Genomic DNA, 25,541 nt, shown 5'->3' with positions numbered 1-25,541 from the left:
GGGGCTTTTCTATGTTTTGCCTAGGGCCCCATAACACCCGAGAAGAGCCCTGGCAACTCTTATAATAAAACATATGTAAGTCCCATTGCATAATTCTCCAAATAATCACTGCTGCGATAGTATTTGACCTACTTTGTAAAAAGGCTTTCATCGATTTCTACTATTTTGTTGGGCCTTCTGATTTTACTGAAAGCTTTGTTTAGTATTCCTGCAAGCAACTGTCCCAATCTATTAACATTTTGTCAACCGTCTGTTTAAGAAATAGAATGCAGTCACTAATGGATTTCTAGAGCTAATTTTGTAAAACAAAAGGGGGCTCATCGAAAATTATGCTTACATCAAATGAAAGCACAGATATTATAACGTCATCCTTATCTGTACTTGGTGTTAAATTATGCTGCTTGGCAACAGTGTTATGTTTGAAGGGATAATATGTGATTACGTTAGGCTGAGCTGTTACATTATAAGGCAATAATAATTTGCATGTTAAAATAAAGTGCCATTAAATAGTGGGAAAAATTACAGCTTGTCAATGAATTGCCATCTAATTTTAATTTTCCATGCCATGGAAAGGATTGGCACTCTGGATAATTGGAGAGCTGTCCTGCATTTAAAAAAACCTTCCCGAGTCTTATTTATTGCATATTGCCAAATTTTTGTGGCATTAAATCAATTAATACATTGTTCTTTATGCTTATATATATGTTTTTAGTGTGCTAGTGTTAAATTTTTTAATGTTCCTGAATGCAACTTTTTGCTTGAACTTCATGTTAAAAGATTTTATTTCTAATTTAAAAATTTTATTACAGCGCCGACCCTGGACGAGGTCGATGTCCAAGTCCCAGGGTCCGGTGACAAGGTCCCAAGCGAAACGTCAGGGCCCTGGGACTAGGTTTTAAAAGAACCTCATTCTCATGTAAGCTTCATTTAATTTATGCATTTTATTTTATGTGTTGGTTGTGCATTAGTACTGAAGGCGTAATGAGTACGTTTCCTCAAGCACAGAATTAAAGAATCATAAGTCAAAAGATTAACTACGAAATATTTATTTTAATAAAATAGGATAATTCTGCTTAACTTAAGCATAACAAAAAGTAATAATCTTCACAGACATTAAAACACTGAAGTATTGAAAAGAATAACTTACAGAGAATCATCATCAGTACTAAATATCATCAGGCTTACCTATATTATGCAATAAGAAAAATAAACAGGAATATACTTTGCCATCGTACCTGAAAGAGAAGAAAGTACTACTGGATTAGACCTTTGGCCAGGTACAAGTAGCTAGGGTGAAAATCAAATATACTGCATTGCACACAAGCTTTACTTTCTCTCGCCAATATATACCTTGGCGCACGTTCGTTTCGTATGCCTTTCGAGTTTCATTATGCAAAATACCTAAATTTATGCTAACATTGCCCCTGTTTTGCTAATGAAACTCATACCAATTGTAATTCATTCCTGCAAAACTGAAATTTAGCTTTAGGAATTGGTTTAGTCATAATATCAGCAACCATTTCCTCTGCTGAAAGATAAGCAAGTTTTACTATTCCTTTGTTATTCAAGTCGCGTATATGACGAACTTTTGTATCAATATGTTTTGTGCGTGAACTGAATTTTTCAGATTCTACAAGTCTTATAGTAGACTGATTATCTTCAAATACCTTTATCGGTAGAGTTTGGGGTAGATTGAAATCTTCTGTTAATTTTAATAGCCATAATAGTTCTTGCGTAGCTTGCGATAGTGCAACATATTCAGCTTCTGCTGAGGATAAAGAAACACAAGTTTGTTTTCTTGAAAACCATGAAATACAGTTCCTTCCTAATAAAATAACACTTCCTGATGTAGATTTTCTATCTTCAATATCTTGTCCCCAATCAGCATCTGAATAAACTGTAATGTTAGGTTCTTCACTCGACGAAATTTGAAAGGATAGGTTCTTTGTCATGTTTAAGTATCTAATGATTCTTTTAACAGCATTCCAGTCCTTTTGACGTGGATTATTACACCTTCTGCTGAGTATGTGAGTCGAAGCTGTGATATCTGGTCTTGTGATAGACGATATATACAAAAGACTTCCAATAGCTTGGCGAAATTTATCATTTGAAGTTAGGAGATTTTCTTCCTTGTTTAGGTTATAATAGTTCGTTTCCATTGGTGTGCTAGCGTGTTTTGCTTCTTCAAGTTGAAATTGCTTGACAAGTTGATTTATTTTATTTTTCTGTGATAAGAGATAACTTCCATCTTCCTTGCGATTTATTTCCATGCCTAAGAAATATTTAGCTTCACCAAGAATGCGTTATTTGGTAACATTTCTTTAAATCATTAATTGTTTTAAGAATTAGTCCTTCTTCTGTAGAACTTATTAGGATGTCATCAACATACACTATTAAATTAATTCTTTTATCACGAACCACTTTTGTGAAAAGACACGGATCTGCTTTGCTTTGACTGAACCCCAGATTCTTCAGTGTATTTTCAATTTCTGCATTCCAGCACCTAGCTGCTTGTTTGAGACCATAAATCGACTTCTGTAATTTACAAACTTTATGTCTTTCTTCCGGAACCACGAATCCTTCTGGTTGTTCCATATATATTTCTTCATTTAAGTTGCCGTACAAAAAAGCTGTTTTAACATCTAGTTGATGTACCTTGGCATTATTATACGCTGCCCATGCTAAGAAAGCTCTTATCGTAGTGTGTTTCACTACTGGTGAAAAAGTTTCATCATAATCACTGCCATATTTTTGAGTAAATCCTTTGGCTACTAAGCGTGCTTTGTATTTTATATTTTTACCAGTTTCATCATATTTTGTCTTAAACACCCATTTGCTGCCTACTGCATGTTTTCCTGGTGGTAATTCTGTAAGTTTATAGGTTTCATTTTCTTTAAGAGAATGTATTTCTTCTTGCATAGCCTTGATCCAAGCTTCTTGTTCACGTTTTGGTAAGTTTAGAATTTCTTCAAAGCTTTCTGGATTTTTAATTTTAAGTAAGATTAATTCTTCGTCTTCTGCTTTATAAGAGAATCTTTCCAGTGGGACCCCTTTGGTCTGCTAGAAACCCTTCTTTCTACATTTTTTTCACATTTAATTAACTCTTCAGAACTTTTTGAATCTTCTGTAAAATCATCGCCAAGAGATGTTTCTTCATTATTTTCTTCATCATCTTGCGAGTTATTGAACTGAATTAATTCTAAATCTTCAGCATTATTTTCTGCAAGTTTGTCAGGTAAAGACGCGTTTTCTGAAAATTTAACAGTTCTACTTACTATTATTTTTCTTCCACCTACATAAATCCTGTATCCCTTACTTCGTAAATCGTATCCTACGAATATTCCTTCTTCAGCTCTGTTGTCGAATTTATGCCGTTTTTGTTTGTTCACATAGTAAAATGCTGTACAGCCAAATACTCGTAAGTGACTTAAGTTTGGTTTTCTACCATTCCACAATTCATATGGTGTTCTATCTGTGGCTTTAGTTGGTAACCTATTTTGAAGATATGCAGCAGTAGCTGCTGCTTCAGCCCAGAATCCTTTCAGTAATTTAGAGTTTATTAGCATAGCTTTAGTCATTTCTATTAAAGAGCGATTTTTCCTTTCTGCGACGCCGTTCTGTGCCGGACAATAAGGAACCGAAGTTTGGTGAAAAATGCCGAGTTTCTTTAAATAATTTTCAGTACTTTCGTTACAGTATTCTGTTCCATTGCCGGATCTGAGAACCTTTATTTTCTTTCTAAATTTATTTGTTGTCGATGCAACATACTGTTTAAGTTTCTCGAATACTTCATCTTTTGAAGTAATAAAATAAATTTGAGTATAACGCGAATAGTCATCAATGAAAGTTACAAAATATCTTTTCCCTCCTAAGCTGTTGACTTCAATTGGCCCACACACATCTGTGTGCACTAAATCCAGTGGATTTTTAGATCTAAAACTAGTTTTGGGATAAGGTGTTTCAGTTAGCTTCGCTTTTACACAAGTAGAACATTCCACACTATGAGTGCATTTGCCAAGTTTAATGCCGTCTGCCAAATCATTTTTCTCAAGTGTTTTTATGGCATCTATATTTCTGTGGCCTAATCTTTGATGCCATTTTAGTATACAGTTCGTATTTGAACATGAAACATTATTAGCTAAGTATGCTTTCTCATCAATAGGGTTTACGGTCAATTTATATAAACCTTGCTGAGCGTTGCCGTCGGCTACGAGTATATTGTTACGCTTTATGTAACACTTATTACTATCAAATGTAACAATGCAACCTTTATTGGTAACAGATTGAACAGAAAGTAAATTACTATCTAAACCTGGTACATACAATACATTTTCCAATTTTATTTGTGTAACCTGACCCTTTAAGTTTTGAACTTTAAAATAACCTTCACCAATACCATAAGAATTTAATTTAGCACCATTGGCTACAGTTACTATTTGTTTATTAGAGTCATTTAACTGAGAGAAAAATTTTTTATCACTCGTCATATGAGTTGAGGCTCCTGAGTCGATAACCCATTCTTGCGTTTGCGTGTTTTCATGTTTATTTTCCACTTTTAGAACTTGATTAAACTGAATCTGTGTATTTTCAGTTTCTATACTTTTAAGATACTTATTTTCTTTAAGTTTTGTTATGTTTTCTACACTTTGCGTATTTGCTATTTGGCATGCATTACTTTTATAATTTTGAGAATAATTTCTTATTTTACTATTATTTACATCTGTTTTCGGGGAAGTTCTAGCGTTGCGTTTTAAATGAAAACAGTCACTTATCGTATGATTATTTCTCTTACAATAAGTACAAAATTGTGTAACATACTTTGGTTTATTTTTGCTTTTACTTTTTAAAGCAACTGAATCGTACTTTTGAACTTTCTTAGTTTCCACACGTCTACAATACTCATCTATTAGTTTGTTTTTAACATATTCTAGCGACAATTCAGCTTCCGATTTACTTTCTATTGCAGTTATTAAGGAGTTGTATGAATTTGGTAAAGAACATAGTAGTATTGCTGTTAAGTTATTTTCTTTAATTTCTTCACCTATACTACGCAGCTTTTCAGCCAATTCTAGTACTCCTTTGATATATTCCTGCATTTTAGAACTTTCATTATATCTAATGGAATATAGTTTTCTAAGAAGAAATAACTTATTTGTTAAATTTAAACATTCATGGACACATTTTAACTTCTGCCAAACTTCTTTTGCAGATTTACTATGTAAAACATGGATAATTTGTGAATCCGAAATGTTTAGACACATTAAAGCTTTAGCTTTACGATCATTCTTTAACCAAATATCAGTATCAGTTTCCGGTTTTTCTTCGAATACAACATCATCTAAACCTTCTTTTATTAGAAGTTGTTTTATTTTAAATTTCCATACTGAATAATTTTCATCTGTTAATTTTTCTATCCAAATTGATTCTTTTAGAATAGACATTATTACTTGTTACAATTATTCTTATAAACTTTGTAACTAGTATTTTCAACAAAGAGTTTTAACACTTTATGCCCCTGGAATCTTACAACATTACAAAATTTCAATTTCTCAGTCTCATAATCAGTTGTTGGTTGTGCATTAGCACTGAAGGCGTAATGAGTACGTTTCCTCAAGCACAGAATTAAAGAATCATAAGTCAAAAGATTAACTACGAAATATTTATTTTAATAAAATAGGATAATTCTGCTTAACTTAAGCATAACAAAAAGTAATAATCTTCACAGACATTAAAACACTGAAGTATTGAAAATAATAACTTACAGAGAATCATCATCAGTACTAAATATCATCAGGCTTACCTATATTATGCAATAAGAAAAATAAACAGGAATATACTTTGCCATCGTACCTGAAAGAGAAGAAAGTACTACTGGATTAGACCTTTGGCCAGGTACAAGTAGCTAGGGTGAAAATCAAATATACTGCATTGCACACGAGCTTTACTTTCTCTCGCCAATATATACCTTGGCGCACGTTCGTTTCGTATGCCTTTCGAGTTTCATTATGCAAAATACCTAAATTTATGCTAACATTATGCAATTTTTTCATTATTGCTAAATGGTAATAAACAGTGAATAATTAGGTATATTTGTGACTATTTATTTCTATTTTTTATATCATGTTATGTAGGTAAAATTAACTATAAAGAATGTAAAGAAGTAAAACTAATCGTAATGAAGGATGTCACTTCTGACCTTCATTTAAGTTTTGAAATGGTAATCTATATGGAGCTGTCATAAGGCAATAACTGCCATTTTTCTAATAGTTCAATTTTTAAGCTTCTTGAGCATAGTTAGAGGAACCTGTTAGTAAAAGCAGTGCATCTAACACATTCTAAAGATTTTTAACATGGATTCAAGTTAGGTGAATTGGATGACCACTTCCTGTGAGCAGTGTTTTTATGTTTGAGGTACTCATTCAGAAATTTTGGTTTATGCGGACATTCATAATTATCCATAAGAATAAATACTGGACAAACTGCTGTAGCATGCAGTCTTGCAGTGGGTTCAATAAAATCTCAGTGCAATGGAACTGATATACTGCACTTCTTGTGCAGATCACACTGCACTGCACTTCTTGTGCAGATCACACTGCAAGATGTTAAAAGAAAATACGTCCTTCATTATTTACGTTGCTATTACAGGCACAGTGTCGAGTTCCATTCTTCTGAGCACTGTGACACTCACAGGGACAAAATCTCATGATACTGAGGAATACAGTTGTTTGGTTGGATGTTCGATATTACTCTTAATGTTACTAACTCTTAGAAAATAACAGGTAGAAAGACTTACCTTTTAATCGATCTTCTTTCTTCTCCAAAGGCATATCCGGGAGTATTTTTCTTAAGTACATCTGTACACTACTCACAGAATCTGTACACTACTCACAGAGAGGCTTCTAAGATAATAAGATATTTAATTTACAATTACAGAATAAAATATATATATAACACAAAGATAAGGATTACATGTTTCACTCAAACGTCCATCACGAGTTCTCAAAGTTCAACTAAAAAGTTCTGATTTAGTTTTTGCTGCACGCATGCGCAAATCACGTGATTGTCGGTGAGAGTTTAAACATACTTCCACCTTTAAATTTGCTGAAAAATCAAATTTAAAACTGTAACCTTTGAACAGGCTTTACCATTCGACCACTTCTTGTAGTCATCGATGGAATCTTTTCGCGCTTCAGATCTTGAGGCAAGTCATTACGAATATCAGGTTCACAGTAAGTCTCTGGTTCATCAGAAGAGCTGCTTGCCACATTTCTAAATCTAGACTTTTCATGTGATGATGTTATCTCCAAAGGATAGAACGCTTGGTTGGTCGCAAAACTTCTCCAAGCTTAGTCTTGACCTTAACTAAATGCACATGTCCATCTTGGTTACTTTCGCCAATAACCAGTCTGTTCGCTTCTTATTATCATCGCACACTAAAACAAGATCTCCTATTTTCAGAGGTTGTGAAGCTTTTGTATGTTCATAATTTTTAACTGTCCGAGATATTCGATTCGAAATCTTTTACGTAGATCTTGTAAAAGTTTTTGTCGATAAATAAGCCTTTTGTTTAAAGATTTCGCATCTATATTATCCAGATCAGGAACTCCAATTTGTCGAATCTCATGGAGAAACATGGAAGGTGGGATCGGAGATAAATCTTAAACATCTTCCAAGACATACGTCAATGGACGATTATTCATTATTGCTTCACAGTCACACAAAATTGTTATCATTTCTTCATAATTCAGAGATGATCATCCTAAAACTTTGTGAAGTATTCTTTTCAGGACTCCTATTAATCGCTCCCACCATCCTCCCCACCAGGGAGCTGATGGCGGAAGAAATTTCCATGTGATCCTGTGGATACTAGCTTGTTCTAAGATTTTTCCCAATTTAAGCTTTTGAATATTCTATCACTTCCTTTTAAATTTGTTCCGTTGTCGGAATAGACGGTGTGGGGTCTTCCATGTCTAGCAATGAAACGTCTCAGCGCTTGCAGAAAACTTTCAGTTGATAGCGAGAAAATCGATTCCAAATGTACTGCGTGAAAAACAGCACAGGTAAAAATCACTATCCATGATTTTTGATTTCCCTTCAATATCAAAGGTCCAGTCAAGTCAACACCTACAATCTCAAAGACTGCTGCTTCTCTTACTTGATCTTCAGGGAGAGGAGCACTGGGTGTTTTCGAAGAACTAGTATCGAACCTCTGACATACAACACAGCTTCTTATGACTTTCTTGACAGTCTTTCGTGCTTTCAAAATCCAATATTGTTCTCGTAAAGTGGATATTAAAAATTGTACTCCTGCAAGATTGTTCATTTCATGTTTAGCTCTAATTAATTTTACTACAATAGGATGATCTGAAGGAAGAATAATAGGAAATCGAAAATTTTCTGTATTATCTCTTCTCAGAATTCTGGTTTTAACCCTAAGGATTGCGTTAGAATCAATCATTGGTTGAAGCACACGTAATCTTTTGTCATCTGATCCAGAAAATGATTCACTCTGCACTGATCTCAAAAGAGTTAATTCAGCTCCTTTAATTTCTTCCGCTGTAATTGTTCCAAAAGTTCTTTCATTAGGACTTAGTCTGACATTTTTAAAAAAATGGAAGTTCCAAGATATTATCTTTAGAATGGTATTGTATGAAGAAATCTTATCAAAATTAACTTCAGTCATAGCAATCGAATTAATTGCCGAAATTATTGTCTTCTTTCTTTCAGCATTTATATAATGTCAAAATTCAGTACAATTTCAGAGGTAGGCCATTTTTCAGGATCATTTCTCAACCAATCGGGACCCTCCCACCATTTCGATTTGACTAAGGTTTCCGGACTGCATCCTCGGGAAGGGAGGTCCGCTGGATTTAGCATTCCAGGAATATAATTCCAGTCGTTTGGATTAGTTAGAGTATGGATTTCTTTCACTCTGTTGTGAACGAAAACGGCCCAGTTTTCATTCTTTTTTATCCAAAATAATGCATCCATAGAATCACTCCAATAATAAATAGGCAAGCTTTCTAGTCTCAAATCTTCCTTAACATGAAGTGCCAGTCTAGCACCAATCGTACAAGCTAAGAGCTCTAGTCGAGGTATGGAAATCAGCTTGATAGGTGCCACTCTGGATCGAGCTGAGATGAGCTGACGTGTGACGGAATTTTCATTACAGCTTCGCATAAATATGCATGTGGCATAAGCAGATTTACTCGCGTCACAAAACACGTGTAAAGATAAACCAGAAATTCTTTCGAAGGCAGCAAAAATTCTTCTGGGTACAGCTATTTTTTCCAAATTGTGCAATTTATTTTTCCAACTTTCGAATTTGTCAGAAATGCTTTTAGGTAAATTGTTACCCCATGAAATCTTCTGTTTCCAGCATTCTTGAAGCATTAGCTTAGGAAACAGAGTAACAGGAGCTGTAAACCCAATCGGGTCAAAAATCCTGTGTACTATTGACAATATATTCCTTTTGCTGACAGGCTGTTTCGCAGAACTATCTTTAAAGTCACAGGACAAAGTGTCATTTGATAAATTCCATTTCAACCCCAGAACTGATACGGTTTTATCGGAGTCTTCATTGCAAGAATTTCCTTTTAAAGTTTCACCGCTAGGTTCATTGTAACACCATCCCCTTAAATCAAATTTAGCAGTCGACATAATTTCCTTCGACACATTAATGAAAGTGTTTAGTTCTTCAATAGTATCAATGCTGGCCACACAATTGTCGACGTACATTGATTCACTTAATTTCTTAGCTACCTCTTGTTGATGTTCAGGAACATTCTCGAGATGATAATTCAGTGTGGCGGCGAGAAAAAAAAAGGACTGGTATTAACACCAAACACAACGCGCTTATGTTGATATATTTTCAATTTTTCAGAATCTCCTTCTTCCCACCAGAGAAATCTAAGAAAGTCTCTATCTCGAGGACAGACACCTATTTGCAAAAAGGCCTTACGTATATCTGAGATAACCCTGTATTTACCTAGGCGAAATCTGTTTAAAATACTTGGTATTAATTCCAAATAATTTGGGCCCTTTTCTAAACAATCATTTAAAGACATACCATTCCTTTCCTTCGCTGAGGCATCGAACACAGGTCTAATCTTTGTGGTTAAACTTTCCTTAATTACAGCCCTATGTGGTAGGTAATGACAATTTTCGGTTTTCTTATCTTCAACAGATTCTATAATACCTTCTTCAGCCCATTCGTAAAAAATATTTTCATACTCTTTCAGACAGTTTTTTGACTGAAGAGTTTTGGCGCAGGATTTTAACCTTTTCTCTGCTAATAATCTGTTGTCAGGTAAAACCTCATGCCCTTCTATCCAAGGAAGAGAGACCTGATATCTACCGTCACTATCTCTCTTTAATGACTGACGAAAATATGTTTTAGCGATTTCATTAATTTCCTTTCTTGTGTGGGTTGTAGCAGGATCCGTTATTCCTAATGAGTCAAGTCACCATAAATCCGAAATTTTAGCATCATTAACATGAAGTGGCAATACAGTTTTCATTCTGTCAGAGAACTCACGCTTTTCAGTTTTCCCCATCATTGTCCATCCTAATCTAGTGTGTACACATGATAACCCACATTTTAGTTGTCTAACCTTCCCTGTTAGAAGCTTTCTCTCCTGTTAGAAGCCGTTAGAAGCTTTCTTCTGTTAGAAGCTTTTCTGCAGATGTGGCAGCCCTGTTAGAAGCTGCCACATCTGCACCTAAAAGAACATGAATTTCTAAAGGTGATTTTTCATACATCAAATCCACAGATTTATTCTGCATGTCAGTTAAATAAATTCCATGTTTTCGCAGTTCAGTAAGATATGTATCTCTACGAATTTGAGGAATGTCAGTACATATTTTATCCTGATCCCAAACCTGAAAATTACAGTGATAATCACGTTTAAGACTACTCAATCTAATTAAATATTTACTATGAGTTTCTTTCTTTTCAATAACTCCGAACAAACCATGGATTAATTGTTCTTTACCACTGGTTTTATAATTCATTATACTAACTGCATACTGCGAAATGTAGGATTGCCTGGAACCACTATCTATTAAAATTCTCACATATTTTTCGATTCCATCCCAAGTTTTACTACTAAATTTACTAACTGCATGCAAGATTTATTTGTCAGAACACAGTCTTTTTTATTATTTTCATCCCTGATAATGTCTGTAGAATTATTTATGTGAGAGTTACACATTATTGACAAATGAGCTTTACCGCATATGGAACATTTAACTTTGGTCTTCCGGAAGCGACCAAATCTGCAGGCAGTGTTTTAAGCAAAATAGGTGTTAATAAAGCTCCACATGTTTCTGAGGTCATATTTAATGATTTAAGACATCAAATATGTTTTTGTATGTAATTGAATAACTTACAGAAATTTTAAATGTCATTAGAATCCTTTAGAGGTCTTATTTTCAGTAATTTATCTATATGGGAGTTTATCAGTACATCTTTATTTCCAAATCTTTCTGTGAGGAGTTTAACTGAAGTTTCGTAATTTTCTTCAGTTAAATCGAAACCGTCAATGGTGTTATAAGCAGTACCTCCCAAAAAGGATTTCAAATAATTAAATTTGCTTATAGCGTCAAGTGTTTTATTTGGTGTATGGCTGATGAAAAAGTGTTCCAAAATGTCAGCCATTCGCAGCTCTCGTCATAAAACTTTGGAATCGTAAGTTTAGGAAGCTTCACATTATGATTTTCGATTTTAACGTTTTCTATACTTTCACTTAACTGTTCAGTGCTTCTTAACACACTAAATTTTTGTTGTTCTATATTAATTTCTTTCAATTTTTTGTTAGCTTTTTATTTAAATGTAGTTATTCTTTCACGATATTCGTCAACACCATTTAATTGCTGGTCTAGATCCTTTATGTCTATTAATTTTTCTATAGCGGCATCTATTTGTTTTAACTCATTCAATTTTTTATTTAAGAGTTCTAAGGAAATTTCTAGTTCCTCTGCATTCACTTCTGTTTTTGATAATTCAGTTTCGATTCGGCCAATTAATTTTGTAACAGCAGCTCTTATGTGGCCGCGTTTCCTTTTCAGTGTATCGATGAATTTCGTCATTGTTTAATATATATTCAATAATTCAACAAGTATAAACAATTCACTTTCATCCTGGCAGGGATGCCAAAAAATGTATAATTCTTAGAAAATAAAAGGTAAAAGACTTACCTTTTAATCGATCTTCTTTCTTCTCCAAAGGCATATCCGGGAGTATTTTTCGTAAGTACATCTGTACACTACTCGCAGAAAGAGAGGCTTCTAAGATAATAAGATATTTAATTTACAATAACAGAATAAAATATATATATAACACAAAGATAAGGATTACGTGTTTCACTCAAACATCCATCACGAGTTCTCAAAGTTCAACTAAAAAGTTCTGATTTAGTTTTTGCTGCTCGCATGCGCAAATCACTTGGTTGTCGGTGAGAGTTTCAACACTAACAGAGGCTGTTTGAAGTCTTTAACGTGAATTTGCAATATTTTTTACAATAATTCCAAATTCGTCATAGTTTAAAGTGTTGGCTTTATTTTCTGTTTAACACAATAAGTGAAGTAGATGAAAATAATTCATTCATGTCATGTTCATTTTTGCTGCTCGCTTATTTTTAATGATCAGGAAACTAATGCTTTTAGATAAATGTGAAAACAATTGCATTGAGAAAATTATTTCTGTACACTGATAAATGTACAGAAGTACAGCAAAGTTTATAAATTAGTGGATGAGTGTTGATCAGTATTTAATATCTGATAACTGAAACACGGTCAGAAAATTGCACGAGGCAAAATGGCTAAAATTTTGAATTTTTATTTTAGATGCCAAGAAAAGAACAAAGTATATTTGATGTGTTGTAACACATAAGATTGCAAACTGTGTGAATGTGAACACATAAGATTGCAAACTAAATGAGGTACTATACGAAGTCAAGAAATAATGGTGGGGGCCTTGTGATGATCATTTGATTTCATTGCAAAAATGTTTATTGATCATAGATTGTTTCAGTTTTACCGAGGGCCTCAATAATTTTGTTAGCATGACTGCTGCTACAGTAATATAATACATCTTAAGTACGAAGTTGATGGCTTAAAATTAGTTCATGTTGATTGGTCATTGATTGTTTCAGTTTTATCAAGGGCCTCAATAATTTTGTTAGCATGACTGCTGGTACAGTAATATAGTACATCTTAACTACCAAGTTTCTAGTTTAAAATTAGTTCATTTCTAGGACATAAGTAAATATAATGTGATGTAAAAACTAGCATCTGAATTAAAGATATCAATTTTTTATATAGGCACTTGACAAAATCAGGTGTGGAAGTCTCATTCCAAACAAGGAGGATAGAACATTGACCATCACTGACACCGGTATTAGTATGACCAAAGACAACTGTAAACAACTTAGGGAGGACTGTCAAATTTGGTACCAAAGCATTTATGGAAGCACTGCAGGCTGGTGCTGATATCTCTATGATTGGACAGTTTGGCATAGGTTTCTACTCTGCTCAGTTGCAGACATCAGTGTCTGTAACATCAGAGTATAACGAGGATGATAACTTGGGAATCATCAGCTGGTGGATCTCTCATTTTTCGACCTGACCATGGTAAGTTATTTAGTGGCAAATTGCAGTATTAATTATAATATGTTAAGTTTATAGTTTAAAATTAATTCATTGGAAGGTATAAATAAATATAATGTGATGTAAAAACTAGCATCTGAATTAAAGATATCAATTTTTTTATTTAGGCACTTCGCAAAATCAGGTATGAAAGTGTGACAGATCTTAGCAAATTGGACGGCTGTAAAAATCTGTACATTAAAATCATCCTGAACAAAGAGGATAGAACCTTGACCATCATTGACACTGGTATTGGTATGACCAATGTAGATCTGGTAAACTTGGTGATTTGGTAAACAACAGATCTCCCAGTTTTTAATTTTTTAGTAAGGAAAATATTTTCCTATTATAAAATTGCAAGAAATTGTACCCTGAAAAGAGCACTAAACTCTATTTAATTATTCCTTTCCACACACCAAATGATGCACAATTTTTTATGAACAAAAGTGCTAATTGTGCAAATTGACAACCATAGTGATAACTCAATGATACATTTCAAAATGTAGAATTTATTCATCATTGGTTTTTATTCACATTGAACATTTGTACATATAGTTAGCTACTTATCCATTTTTAATCCTTTTAGGTGCATTCTTATCAAAAATTATAAATACCTGCGTAAATTGGTTCATGAAATGTATGAACAAAATAAATAATAATGCTTAATTAAGCATGAACAAAAGTAAGAAATTATCACATGATGGCAGTAAATTGGTGAAGCTCAGCTCAGTTTTACTGTTGTTACAGTAAGCACCACAGATGTTAACAAGTATTTTACATGGAAGTTGGGAATCCTTTGGATCCAAAGGGGCCCACAGAAGACATTTCTCCACTATCCAGCAGGAATGGATTAGATTCTGCAATCATTAGTATTATTATTGAGGAAAATTTTGGAAGTTCCTATGAAATCCAGACTGAGAAGGAAATTAATACAGGCAATAATTCTGCTCTCTAAAAATTAAGCTTTTGCTATTTTTACCCAATAAAAGATGTTAGTATTGAGGATTCCCTCCCAATTCTATTCCAAATGCTTGTAACAGTCATTAGTTTATCCTGAATTTTAGAGATCTGTCTGTTTGTCCTGTGTATGATTATGTGATGTGCTCAGTTTAAAAAAAAAAAAAAAAAAAAAAAAAAAGAATCTCTTTAAATAACTAGAACAGATAATTCTCATTCACATGCAGGGAGGTAAAAAAACACAAAACATGAACTTTATGGTATGTATTAATAAGAATAAAATGCCTTATAAGAATATTGCATTTCATTAGTCCTGAAACTACAGCCACAATGAATTCATGCAGTGGCTTACACTTGTTTTAAATATTTATATTTACTTTCCTAAACAGGCCTACAAAATGTTAAAGAAATAAATGATTCATTTTCAACACATATAATATTGCTTATTTCTGTCGCACACTGCTTATTGTTATAAATAATAAAAGATTTTTTTAAATTGTATAATTTATTAAAGATATAATTTAAATGTCTGGGCATTGGTGGATGCATTTTACGTTTAAGAAAAATGTATAAATAAAAGACTAATTAGTTGCATATATTTTAGCTAAAATTGCACTTTTGAGTATGCTCTGGCATGAGGTTCATTTTTTCTATCCATTGAAAATTATTTTTCAAGAATTGTATTCTTTCTTCATTCTGTTTCGCAACTCATTTTACATGTTGCGTAAGTGTTTACATGTTGGGCAACTTGTTTAAGTGCACAGAATATGGAGGAATTTTGCTAACATGTGTGTAATTCTATATATGCAGTTCTATAAATGAGCACATAGAACTTTTATTTGGATATTTAACCTGGAAGAATTTTTGAGTTGTGCAGTTATTTTTAGGTCTTCATTAGGAAAATTTTCTATTTTCATATTGTTATTCATATTTGTATGTTCATATTGTTGCGTGGGTATGGGTTCGTTAGGAATTGAATACACAAGTCCGATGAAAATTGAATAAGATTTATTATTATCACAAAAAAATGCTTAATTTTCCTCAGATATTCATTCAGTATAACAATATCTCACAGTAGTTATCTTTTTAACTACTCAAATGTTTTAGAGAACATAATTCAAAACAACTAAAGAAAGCTAATCCACGAATTTGCTACAGTCAACAAGAGCAGTTTACTAAACAAACTCTTAAAGCAACAACAAACAAACTAAAATCACCATGAAATGAGAGGTTTTCCTCCTTTTTATAAGATTTTCAATCACACGCGAGAACTTTCTGGAACTTTCAAAATCAAAAAGAGCTATTTATTTATTAAATGTTAAATGCACATGCTCTTGTATTTTTAATTTTCTGGCTTAGCTTTCCTTTAATACTCATCACGTGCTACACTGCACGAGGAATAAAACAATTTAATTTATAATTCAACTAACATTAGCTATTTAAATACCAAATCCATAACACTATATATTGTATTATTCATTTAAGAAACTTTTGCATTTTGTATATCCATAGTGTTTGTTAGGAAAATTTAAGTTTTTTAATTTGGAGGCAGTAAAAGATACCCAAACAATTATGCCTCCACCATTCGGCAACAAAAGTATCTTTGTTGAATCTAAATGTATTAAATATTGAGGAATTTGTAGATATTGCATAATGCATACCATTTTGAATTTATTTTGCTGCAGCATCATACAGGTTATGGTACATTACAAAGTGCAAGACCTGGATTTGTCATAACTTCGAGCATTCTAGATTTGAGATTTTTCTCAATATTACATCATCAGTTTAAATCTGATAAGATGATATGTATGAATTATAAAACTGAAAATATGAAATAGTGATTTATGAAATAATCTAAAAATTTGTGACCTAAAGATGATTAATTAATTCATTAATATGACCTTAAGAGCACAAAAAGACGCTTTATTAAATTAAATTTTTTTTGCATGTTTTGCATAAAAATACAAGTGATATAAAAACATAATGAAAGGAAATATAAAAAAAATCTGAAAGCTTTCAGATTTTACATTATGGCCCAAAAGGCATTTTTTTAATGTTTTGTGTGTTACCTTTACACACATTTATTAAATATCATGTTCTCCACACTTGAATCAGAAATGTTAGTTCGGCAGCAAATATCACAAAATAATTTTAAAATGATCATATCTTCAGAATTTCGGACATACAGTCTCGCACACTGGAGATAGATTTTTTTTTTTTTTTTTTTTTCTGTACAATGTTGCTATTGCTCGTTTTGAAATCTTTGACTTTGTTAATCAAAAATTCATTAAAGTTTTGCAAAGTATATAATAAAATAGAATAATAAAACAAATTCCAAATTTGGGCTCTCAGTTTTTAATTTTATTATTGGGTTTTGTTATTTTCATGTTGGGGTGGAAACATATGTTCTTCAAAATTTGATGGCTCTAGGTACTGTTGTTTTATCACAATGTGAGAAACATACATACATGTCATTTTCTTTATTATTGTTAGTGATATTTTTTGGATTTAGTGCCATACTATCAATTGGGTTATGCATTAGTTAATTTATGATTGGGATATTGTCATCATAATGGAAAACTTTTATTATATTATCTTCATTTATTACTTCTTCCCAAATTCCATTAATTTGTTTTTTTGGCGGTATCTGAAAGCCTTCAAATTTTCAACTGTCATTATAAGGCTTAAGTAGCTTATGCTATTGGCAGTATATCATGAATGTGGCTACTAAAGACATGTTCTGCTAAAGACATGTTCTGCTAAAGACTTCTATCCTGTGTTGTCGAAGCCTGAATTATACTAGTTCAGTATTCATCAATTGGGACGTTCTTATCACAGTCAAAAACTTCTGTGATGTCATCTTTACTTATTTTTCTTTGCAATATTTAAAACCGTCAAATTCGTGATACTTATCATGAAGTTTAGTTATCATATATACTATTAGCATTGTATCATGGGAATGGTGATTAAAGAGATGCTGTTCTGCTAAATTTTGTCTTGCTTCTATCACATGCTGACAAAGAGTCCAGTTACTTGTTTACTTACGTCTATTTCCCACACATGATTTATCTTAGCTCCGATCAAATAAATTCTCACATGTACTTTTCTAAGGTTTATCTAGGGTAGGCACTAGCTATTTTGGTACTTACGTATTAATTTAACCACCCACCTTGGTCAGTCTGGTGATAGTTTATAGATGAAATGGTAGAAGTTATTGATCAAGTCTAGATAATGGTTTTCAAGCCATTTTTGGAAATATTCCCAAACTATCAATATTTATATTAAGTTGGTAAACATTAAGTAACATCGGTTCAACTGATAGATAATGTCATTATCAACATATGAAGACATACTTTAGCAATTTAAAATACAAATTTTAATTATTAAATAAGGATTACATGGTACATTAAAAAAGTAAAACACCAAAACACCTGCATTCTTATTCAAAAGGCATTTAAAAGGGAGGGGGATTTTTTCCTCTCTTCTTTAACGTTATGAAGAGGTACTTAAGGCAGGTTCCTGTAATTGTCTGACATTGCTGGAAGGCATGTAATTGACTTTGTCAGTCAGATCGTGCATGGAACTCACCTCGTGTGATTTTATTTGTTTTGAGGCAAAAGCATCACAAAATATATCACACAATGGAGAAGTTTTAGCAGAGAAGTATGAGTCATACTGTGTGTAAATCAAAGTATGATTTTAGGTGCAAGTGTGATTGTTGAAATTCATGAAAGGAAGTTTGAAAAGTGGAAATTTCATTGTGATAAAAGAGCGAATGGACCCTGGATATTTGTTGGCACTAAAAGAGATTTGATTTTCCCCCCTGCCTTCTTTGAATTTATGAACAGAAACATAAAGCAGGTCTGATATTGCTGGAAAGCATGTAATTGTCTTTCAGTCAGTGATAGTGTGGCATTTAAAGACCCTATTTCTGGGGCTCACATAAAGTTGGTTGAGAATTTATGGAGTTCCATTGAAAGAGCTCAGCACAGATCTGGACATTTGTGATTTAATTTCTTTTGAGATGTCTCGGAGATGTGTGTCATGGATTGGAAGAGTTTCTGTGGAAAAGTATGTGTATGAGAATATGATTGGAGCTTCTGGTGTGATTGCTGAAACTGATAAAAGCAAAATTGGAATGTGGGAATTTGATCATGATAAAAGAATGAATAAAATCTGCACGTTTGGAAGCATTGTGAGAAATTCTGGCAATGTTTTTCTCTTTTGAGTTTTCTTAAATGCAAATGGCATCTTTTAGTGTCCAAAAACTTACGTTGCTTCGTTTCTGTTATATTTTGAATAAATTGCTCAATTTCAAAATATTTTTCTTATTAATAACAATATGCAGAATGTGAAAGAAATAAGGTACATTATGCAGTAGACTCCAGAGTATAAGCGCTTCCCACACAAGGTATTTTTTTAACAAGCGTAAAGAAAAAAAAAAAAAAAAACTGTTCACAAAACTGAACGAAATGTTAAATTTGCTAACATCGTGCTTATTTATGGCAAAAATATCCCAGGTCTTCTCAGAACCTTAACCTCGGCCTTCTCGGAACCTTCCCCCTCTGATGAATCAATGATTTCTTACTCACCCTTGCAGTGTCCGCTCCACCGCCCTCTCTCGTTCTTAATCTTACTGACACGTCCACTTCCACCCACTCACCATTGTTAGTTTAAGCTTGATAGTGTTTGAGAACCGGTTGGAGTTAATTTCTTATCTTTTATTGTGTTCAGTGCCTGTGTTTTTTGGTTTTGCTTTTTTCGTTACCGATTTAAAATGTCAGGAAAACGAAAGAAGGTGTTGTTGACGATTGCGCAAAAACTAGAATTAATTACCAAAGTAGCAAACGGCGCTACAATGCAGCAGATGGAATTGGATTACGGAATCATGGAAATAACAGTGCGTGACATTCGAAAGAAAAAGAAAAACTGGTGAACTTTACATCAATGTCGGACGGTGCTTCTGCAAGGAAAAGGCGAAAAACTATGAAGGGTTCTTTCTACTTTTGATGAGCTAGACACGGCGTTGACAAGAGTGATTATCTCATGTTCGAAAAGAGGGTACTCCTGTAAATGGTCCTATCATTGCGGCAAAGGCAAAAACCTTTTTTGAGTTTTTAGGTGTGAAAGGGAATTTTGATGCATCTTCTGGCTGGTTGACTCGTTTTAAGCAGCGACATGGAATTCGAGGGGAGAAACTTAGTGGGTGACCAACAAGCAAACGACCATTTCCACTATGAATTTGAAGAATTTGTTTTAAAAGAAGAGCTATCTTTTGAACAAATTTACAATGCCGACGAATCGGGACTTTTGTGGAAATGTCTTCCCGCTCGCACTTTAGCTTTTGAAAGTGAAATTAAAGCGGCGTGTCATAAAAGCAGCAAGGAAAGGATCACTATCATGTTTTGCAGTAATGTTACCAGTGGACATAAACTTAAACTCTGTTGTCACTGGAAAGTAAAAAAAAAACCGAGATCTTTCAAAGGATAGAAAATTTGCCCGTTGATTACTTTAACCAAAAAAAAAAAAGGATGGATGAACTGAAGCATTTTTCAAGAATGGTTCGATAAAAACTTTGTTCTTCTAGTGTGTAAACATCTTAAATCGAAAAACCTGCCTGAAAAAGCTGTGCTATTGATTGAAAACACCTTCTCACCCAACAACATGCGGGCTTAAGTCTTCTGATGGACAAATTTTTGCAAAGTTTCTTCCCCCAAACTTTACTGCGCTAATCCAACTCTTGGACCAAGGAGTCATTGCAACAATGAAGAGAACATACCGAACCATGCTGGCTAATAACCAAAATTAAAGAAGGTTATGATCTGAAAGTTTCGGAAACACTACACAATCTTGGACAGCATCTACACTATTGCATCTGCATGGGACTCAGAAACTGTCAACCCTCATAAAATTCATGGAGAAAACTCATGCCTAATATTGAAGCCAACAACAACCTAACTCTTTTGAGTTGTGAAGAAGAGAATGAAGATGTAGGCACGCCAACGGCAACTCTTGCCAATATGGTGAAGACAGTTCCGTGTGGTAAGAACGTCGATGCTGAAAACATTAATGAGTGGTTGGAGTGTGATGTCAACGAACCTGGCTTCGAACGCTTGACAAATGACAAAATTGTGAAGAAAGCAAGAGAGACCGAGAATAAAGGACAGCGAAGTGAAGGCGAAGAAGAGCCCACTGTGCAGTTGCGGAAGACTCCCGAAGCAGCTTTGCAAGAAGTCGACGGACACTTGAGCTATTTGGAAGAACAAGGCGACGTGAAGTTGGCCGAGAAACTTATGCTATGAAAAATGCAATCTTGGATCAAGAGAAAAGGCTTCCAAAGCAAGAAGCAAACACAAATGACTGATTTCTTCAAAAAGGTGTAGTTTTACAGTTATGTTTTTGTAATTACATAATACATTACAGTATTAAAACAGTACATAAGTATTAATTTTTCTGTGTATCCTTGATGCCTCTCGTAAGTATACAAAGCACTTTTCTATTTTTATTAACAAAATGCATTTTAGGTTAGTTTTAAGGGATATACTAAAATATTAAGCGTTAGTTAAACATTTCCTGCTGTTTATTTTACATTTTATTGTACATAAAAAAACAATTTTACAACTTTGGAATGACCGTTTTCTCTTTTGCTATACCTGTTTTTATCTTTTTTTGGATTATCCACGAATTTTGTTATCCGCAGCGGCGCGCCACTCAATTTCGCGGATAATCGGGATTGTACTGTATGTGTAAAAAATGAATCATTTGTTTCTTTAAAATTTTGCAGGGGTTTTTAGCCAAAAAAAAAGTAAATACAGTCAAAAGTCGTTAATCCGGACTTGTCGGGACTTCAGCGATTCCGGATTATAGATCATCAGTTTAAATCTCGTAAGATGGCATGCAGAAATTCTAAAATTAAAAATATGAAACTGTAATTTATGAAATAAAGAACAATTATGATCTAAAGGGTATCAAAATTTACAAAAAAAAAAAGCTTAATATTTATTTGTTTACTTTATTAAACACTTCTTTCAATGTAAGTTGTTTTAAGTTGCTTCGTTTTATGTGATAATACTTTCTCTTTAATTCTATAAACAAACACAATTTCTTGTTCAGTTGCAAAGTTCGGCTGTTCAAGTCTCGTAATTGTTGTGCCGAGAATACCGACTAACTTGTCAATCGAAATTTTTTCGTTTTCACTAACCTCTCTGTCACCTTCTTCATCTTTTTATCATTTTTTGCAGCAATTCCACTTTTTGTTTGATGAACAGCGAAACATACTTTCGTTTTATAGATCCTTTGGGAGCTCCAGCATCAGAAATTCTATCTGGCATAATCGAAAGTTCAAGTTTACTTTTATAAAATTGCTCTTACAGTCTGCAAAAAATAATAAGCTGGATCCAATTCGAAGATTAAAGAACAACGCAGTCATCAACATTAACTGAATTAGATAATTAGATAATTTTAGCTTATACCGTCCGTTATATATAAAACGCGCACGTGAAAACGTATTCTGCGCTTGCGCACATGCATATGTGCAGTCATAAAGGTCTCACGCGAGAACGCCTATGCGCATGTGTCAATGCGGCGCATGCGCAGAAAGTTTTTAGCTTTGAGGTCTGGATTATAGATCATTCCGGATTATGGGTGTCCGAATTAACGACTTTTGACTGTATAAATATGCAACTGCATGAATTCACTGTGATTGCAGTTTCATGACTCAAATACAATATTCTTATTAGAAGGTATTTTATTATAATAAATACATGCTATAAAGTTCATGAATTGTGTTTTTTCCCTTCTTCCCTGCATGTGAATGAGAATTATCTGCTCTAGTTATTTAAAGAAATCTTTGAAACTGAGTGCATAATCATACACAGGACAAACAGGCTGATCTCTAAAATTCAGGATAAATCAATGAATGTATAACCAGCATTTGGAGTAGAATTAAGGGGAGAAAATCCTCAGTACTACATCCTTTATTGGGTAAAATTGGCAGAGCTAAATTTTTAGAGGGCGGAATTATTGTCTGTATTAATTTTCTCCTCAGTCTGGATTTCACATTAACTTCCAAAATTTTTCTCAGAACTAATGACGCAGCTCCTAGTCCATTCCTGTTGAATAGTGGAGAAACTAACTTCTTCTGTGGGCTCCTTTTCATCCAAGGATTCTCAATTTTCATGTAAACCACCTGTTAGCATCTGTGGTGTTTACTGTAACAACAGTAAAATTGAGCTGCTCTTCACCAATATACTGGCATCGGTGATAATTTCTTACTTTTGTTCATGCTTAATTAAGCTTTATTATTTTATTTTATGAACCAGTTTACTCAGGTATTTATAATCTTTGATTTTTGATAAGAATGCACCTAAAAGGATTAATACAAGATTAAAAATGGATAAGTAGTGAAATATATGTACAAGTATTCAAAGTTAATAAAAATACGAATTATGATTAAATTCTATATTTTAAAAAACATTGTTGAGTTATCACGAAGGATACAATTTCTTGCACTTTTATACAGAGGATATTGTAAGTAAGGTAGGAAAGCATTAATTTATGAAGGAGTTAGAAAATGAGGCATACAAAATGAATAATGAATGTACACAGCGCTGATGTGGGTAAACTTCTTTGAAGTAAATTATATCGGAGCAAAACAAATTAAAGTGCGAATATTAACACATTAAACAGTGCCTGAATCTTCATATAAAAGTCTATAAATAGGCTACTGTAGAATGAGACTATTCAGATCAAATTAAATTTAAATACGAAAAATTTAATATATGTAATAAGAAAAAAAAATCAGTTGAAATAAAAGGGGAAATCATTCTGAAATCCTCTAAAAATGGGGGAATGAAATTTGTAAAATTCAAATTGGAAAGTAATGAACAGAAAGTAATGCAAGTTAATGGAAAGTAATGCCAATGGAAAGCAATTTCCATTAACATCAGCAGTACAACTGAAACTTGGAACTAGTTCTTATGCTGCCATGCATCTGTTATAAAATACCTCTTACAAGCTCTTTAGAGAGTCGCCAAAGGCCATGACAAAAGTGATAGTTCGCTAACAGAATTTCCCAGGAAAGATCACAGAAATAAGGTAGGAAGCGAGGACACTTTATCCATCAACGTCCACAACACAGAAACCATCCACTACATAGAAAACAATGGTGAGAACTGGAAGCAGGTGGCACATGTGGCTGCATCTGCTGATCGGAAAGGAGAAGATAATCATGGGGCAGAAGGGGCCAGAACAATGCTGATATGTTCAGCTGATGAATCAGAAGCATTATAGTGGCGAATCAGGAAGGTTGAAGTCACACGAATTTTGTCAGTAGGTCCATGCTATGAGAAAATTAATTTCTCACTGCAAGTTTGTCATTAAAAGTGGGAATTAATGCAAACATGTGGAAATATATTAGTAATTAATTTATCTAACTTAATGAGCTAAGGTCTTCAGGTGGAGAGGTAAAGTGTGATATTTTTTGGGGAGGAAATCCCATCAGTCATGAAGTCGTAATTTGTTGATCCAAAGTGTTGTTAGCTGGAAAAACGTTTGGCTTGGACTGATTTTCGAGAAAGTTGGCAAAAAGCTGTGCTTTTTCTTAATCAGTGCAAGCAGTATTATTGTTTCTGACTGGCTGCGAGTAATCAACTTAAATCGTCCTACATAGTTATAAAAGGAACTGTCATCTAAGTTAAGCTGATGGACTTCACATTGCCGCTGTTAGAATCTGTGCTCGCTGATAAGAGACTTAATTTTTTTATTTTTGACTTTCGCATAAGGATCCCAGGTGCGATTGAAGTTTTTACACAGGTGATTCTGTTGATCAAATTTTATGGTGGTGGTAGAGCTATCCACAAAAAGTATGAGGATTTTTAGTGAGACAATGAATTTAAAAAATTATGAGAATTTTTAGTAAGACAATGAATTTTGAAGTCGGTATCATACTTTGAACTGAGTTTAGTGATATTAGGAGGTGATGTGCAGGCAAGGAGACTTAGAAGCCCAGATCTTAGAACAGTATCTGGAAATCTATGTATGGAATGTACAAGGTCCGTTTTTCATAGAGTGACGAAAAAGAGGAGCATTTTAATGATCGCAGTAAAACTGTGCTTAGATGCACCAATATAGTGACATCAGTGATAATATATTTTCCTCATTTGTATTATTTTGCAAAAATGTCTGCTACCATTATGGGCTTTGTTTTTATATTTTATTTATTTATTTTATGCTTTCTGGGAAATTTTTGTGATATGAGACTTCTCAGATTTAATATTACAATAATTAGAACCTGATATGAGTAACTTTAATGTCCTTTAAATTATTTTCATCTAAGCTGGGATCTGGAAACATACACTAAAGTAAAAACGCTTATTCACTAAAGCAAGCATAAAAGAGTTCAGCACCACAGTTAATTTTATTTCTTTATTCGTAATGTGATATATAGAAGGTCATCTGTTGATTTAAAGAAGTGAAATATGAGTTTCTCTTAAAAGAAATTTCTCTGCTGAAAATGCAGCTATGAAATGAATTGTTTAATTTCTAACTTAATCTGGACCTCGCCATTGTTACTGAGATTTTCCAGGTACTTTTTTCTCTCAATTTTGTACTAAAATTGGTTGAAATTATATATGTCTCAAATGAAGAATTTTAAAGTAAAGAAAAATTAAGTTAAAGAATGAGAGGGGCATTCTAAAATACAGTTTTGAAAAATAAAAATCATAATATAAAATTAAATTCAGTAGGTAGGCAAGCATATAATAAAAAGGACGTGTAAATTTTATTATTATCCTCAGTATTGTAACATGAATGCCATTTCACATGAAGAACAAAATATTTTAACACTAGTATATGTGTCTGTCACAACTCTATTATTATATGATATATATACAAACAGTTAAAACTGGATTAACCAATAAGCAAAATAAGCATGTTTT

General features: G+C 33.3%; 1 protein-coding gene across 1 annotated transcript in view; it reads left to right on the top strand.

The window, feature by feature from the left end:
• The window catches only part of LOC146997892 (uncharacterized), a 136,812-nt gene that overhangs the window by 42,158 nt on the left and 69,113 nt on the right, over positions 1–25,541 (top strand). Inside the window, exons 24-26 of the mRNA XM_085812302.1 lie at positions 810–916; positions 13,324–13,632; positions 13,776–13,973. Coding sequence (XP_085668428.1) covers positions 810–899 — 90 coding nt within the window. The 3' untranslated portion in view covers positions 900–916; positions 13,324–13,632; positions 13,776–13,973. The remainder of the gene's footprint in view (positions 1–809; positions 917–13,323; positions 13,633–13,775; positions 13,974–25,541) is intronic.

Source organism: Stegodyphus dumicola, chromosome 3 (genome assembly GCF_044657685.1).
Source record: "Stegodyphus dumicola isolate Sdum_Otavi_A_Nest chromosome 3, ASM4465768v1".
Classification (NCBI taxonomy): domain Eukaryota; kingdom Metazoa; phylum Arthropoda; class Arachnida; order Araneae; family Eresidae; genus Stegodyphus; species Stegodyphus dumicola.
Note: the sequence above shows the minus strand (reverse complement) of the source record. Positions and strands in the feature narration are given on the sequence as shown.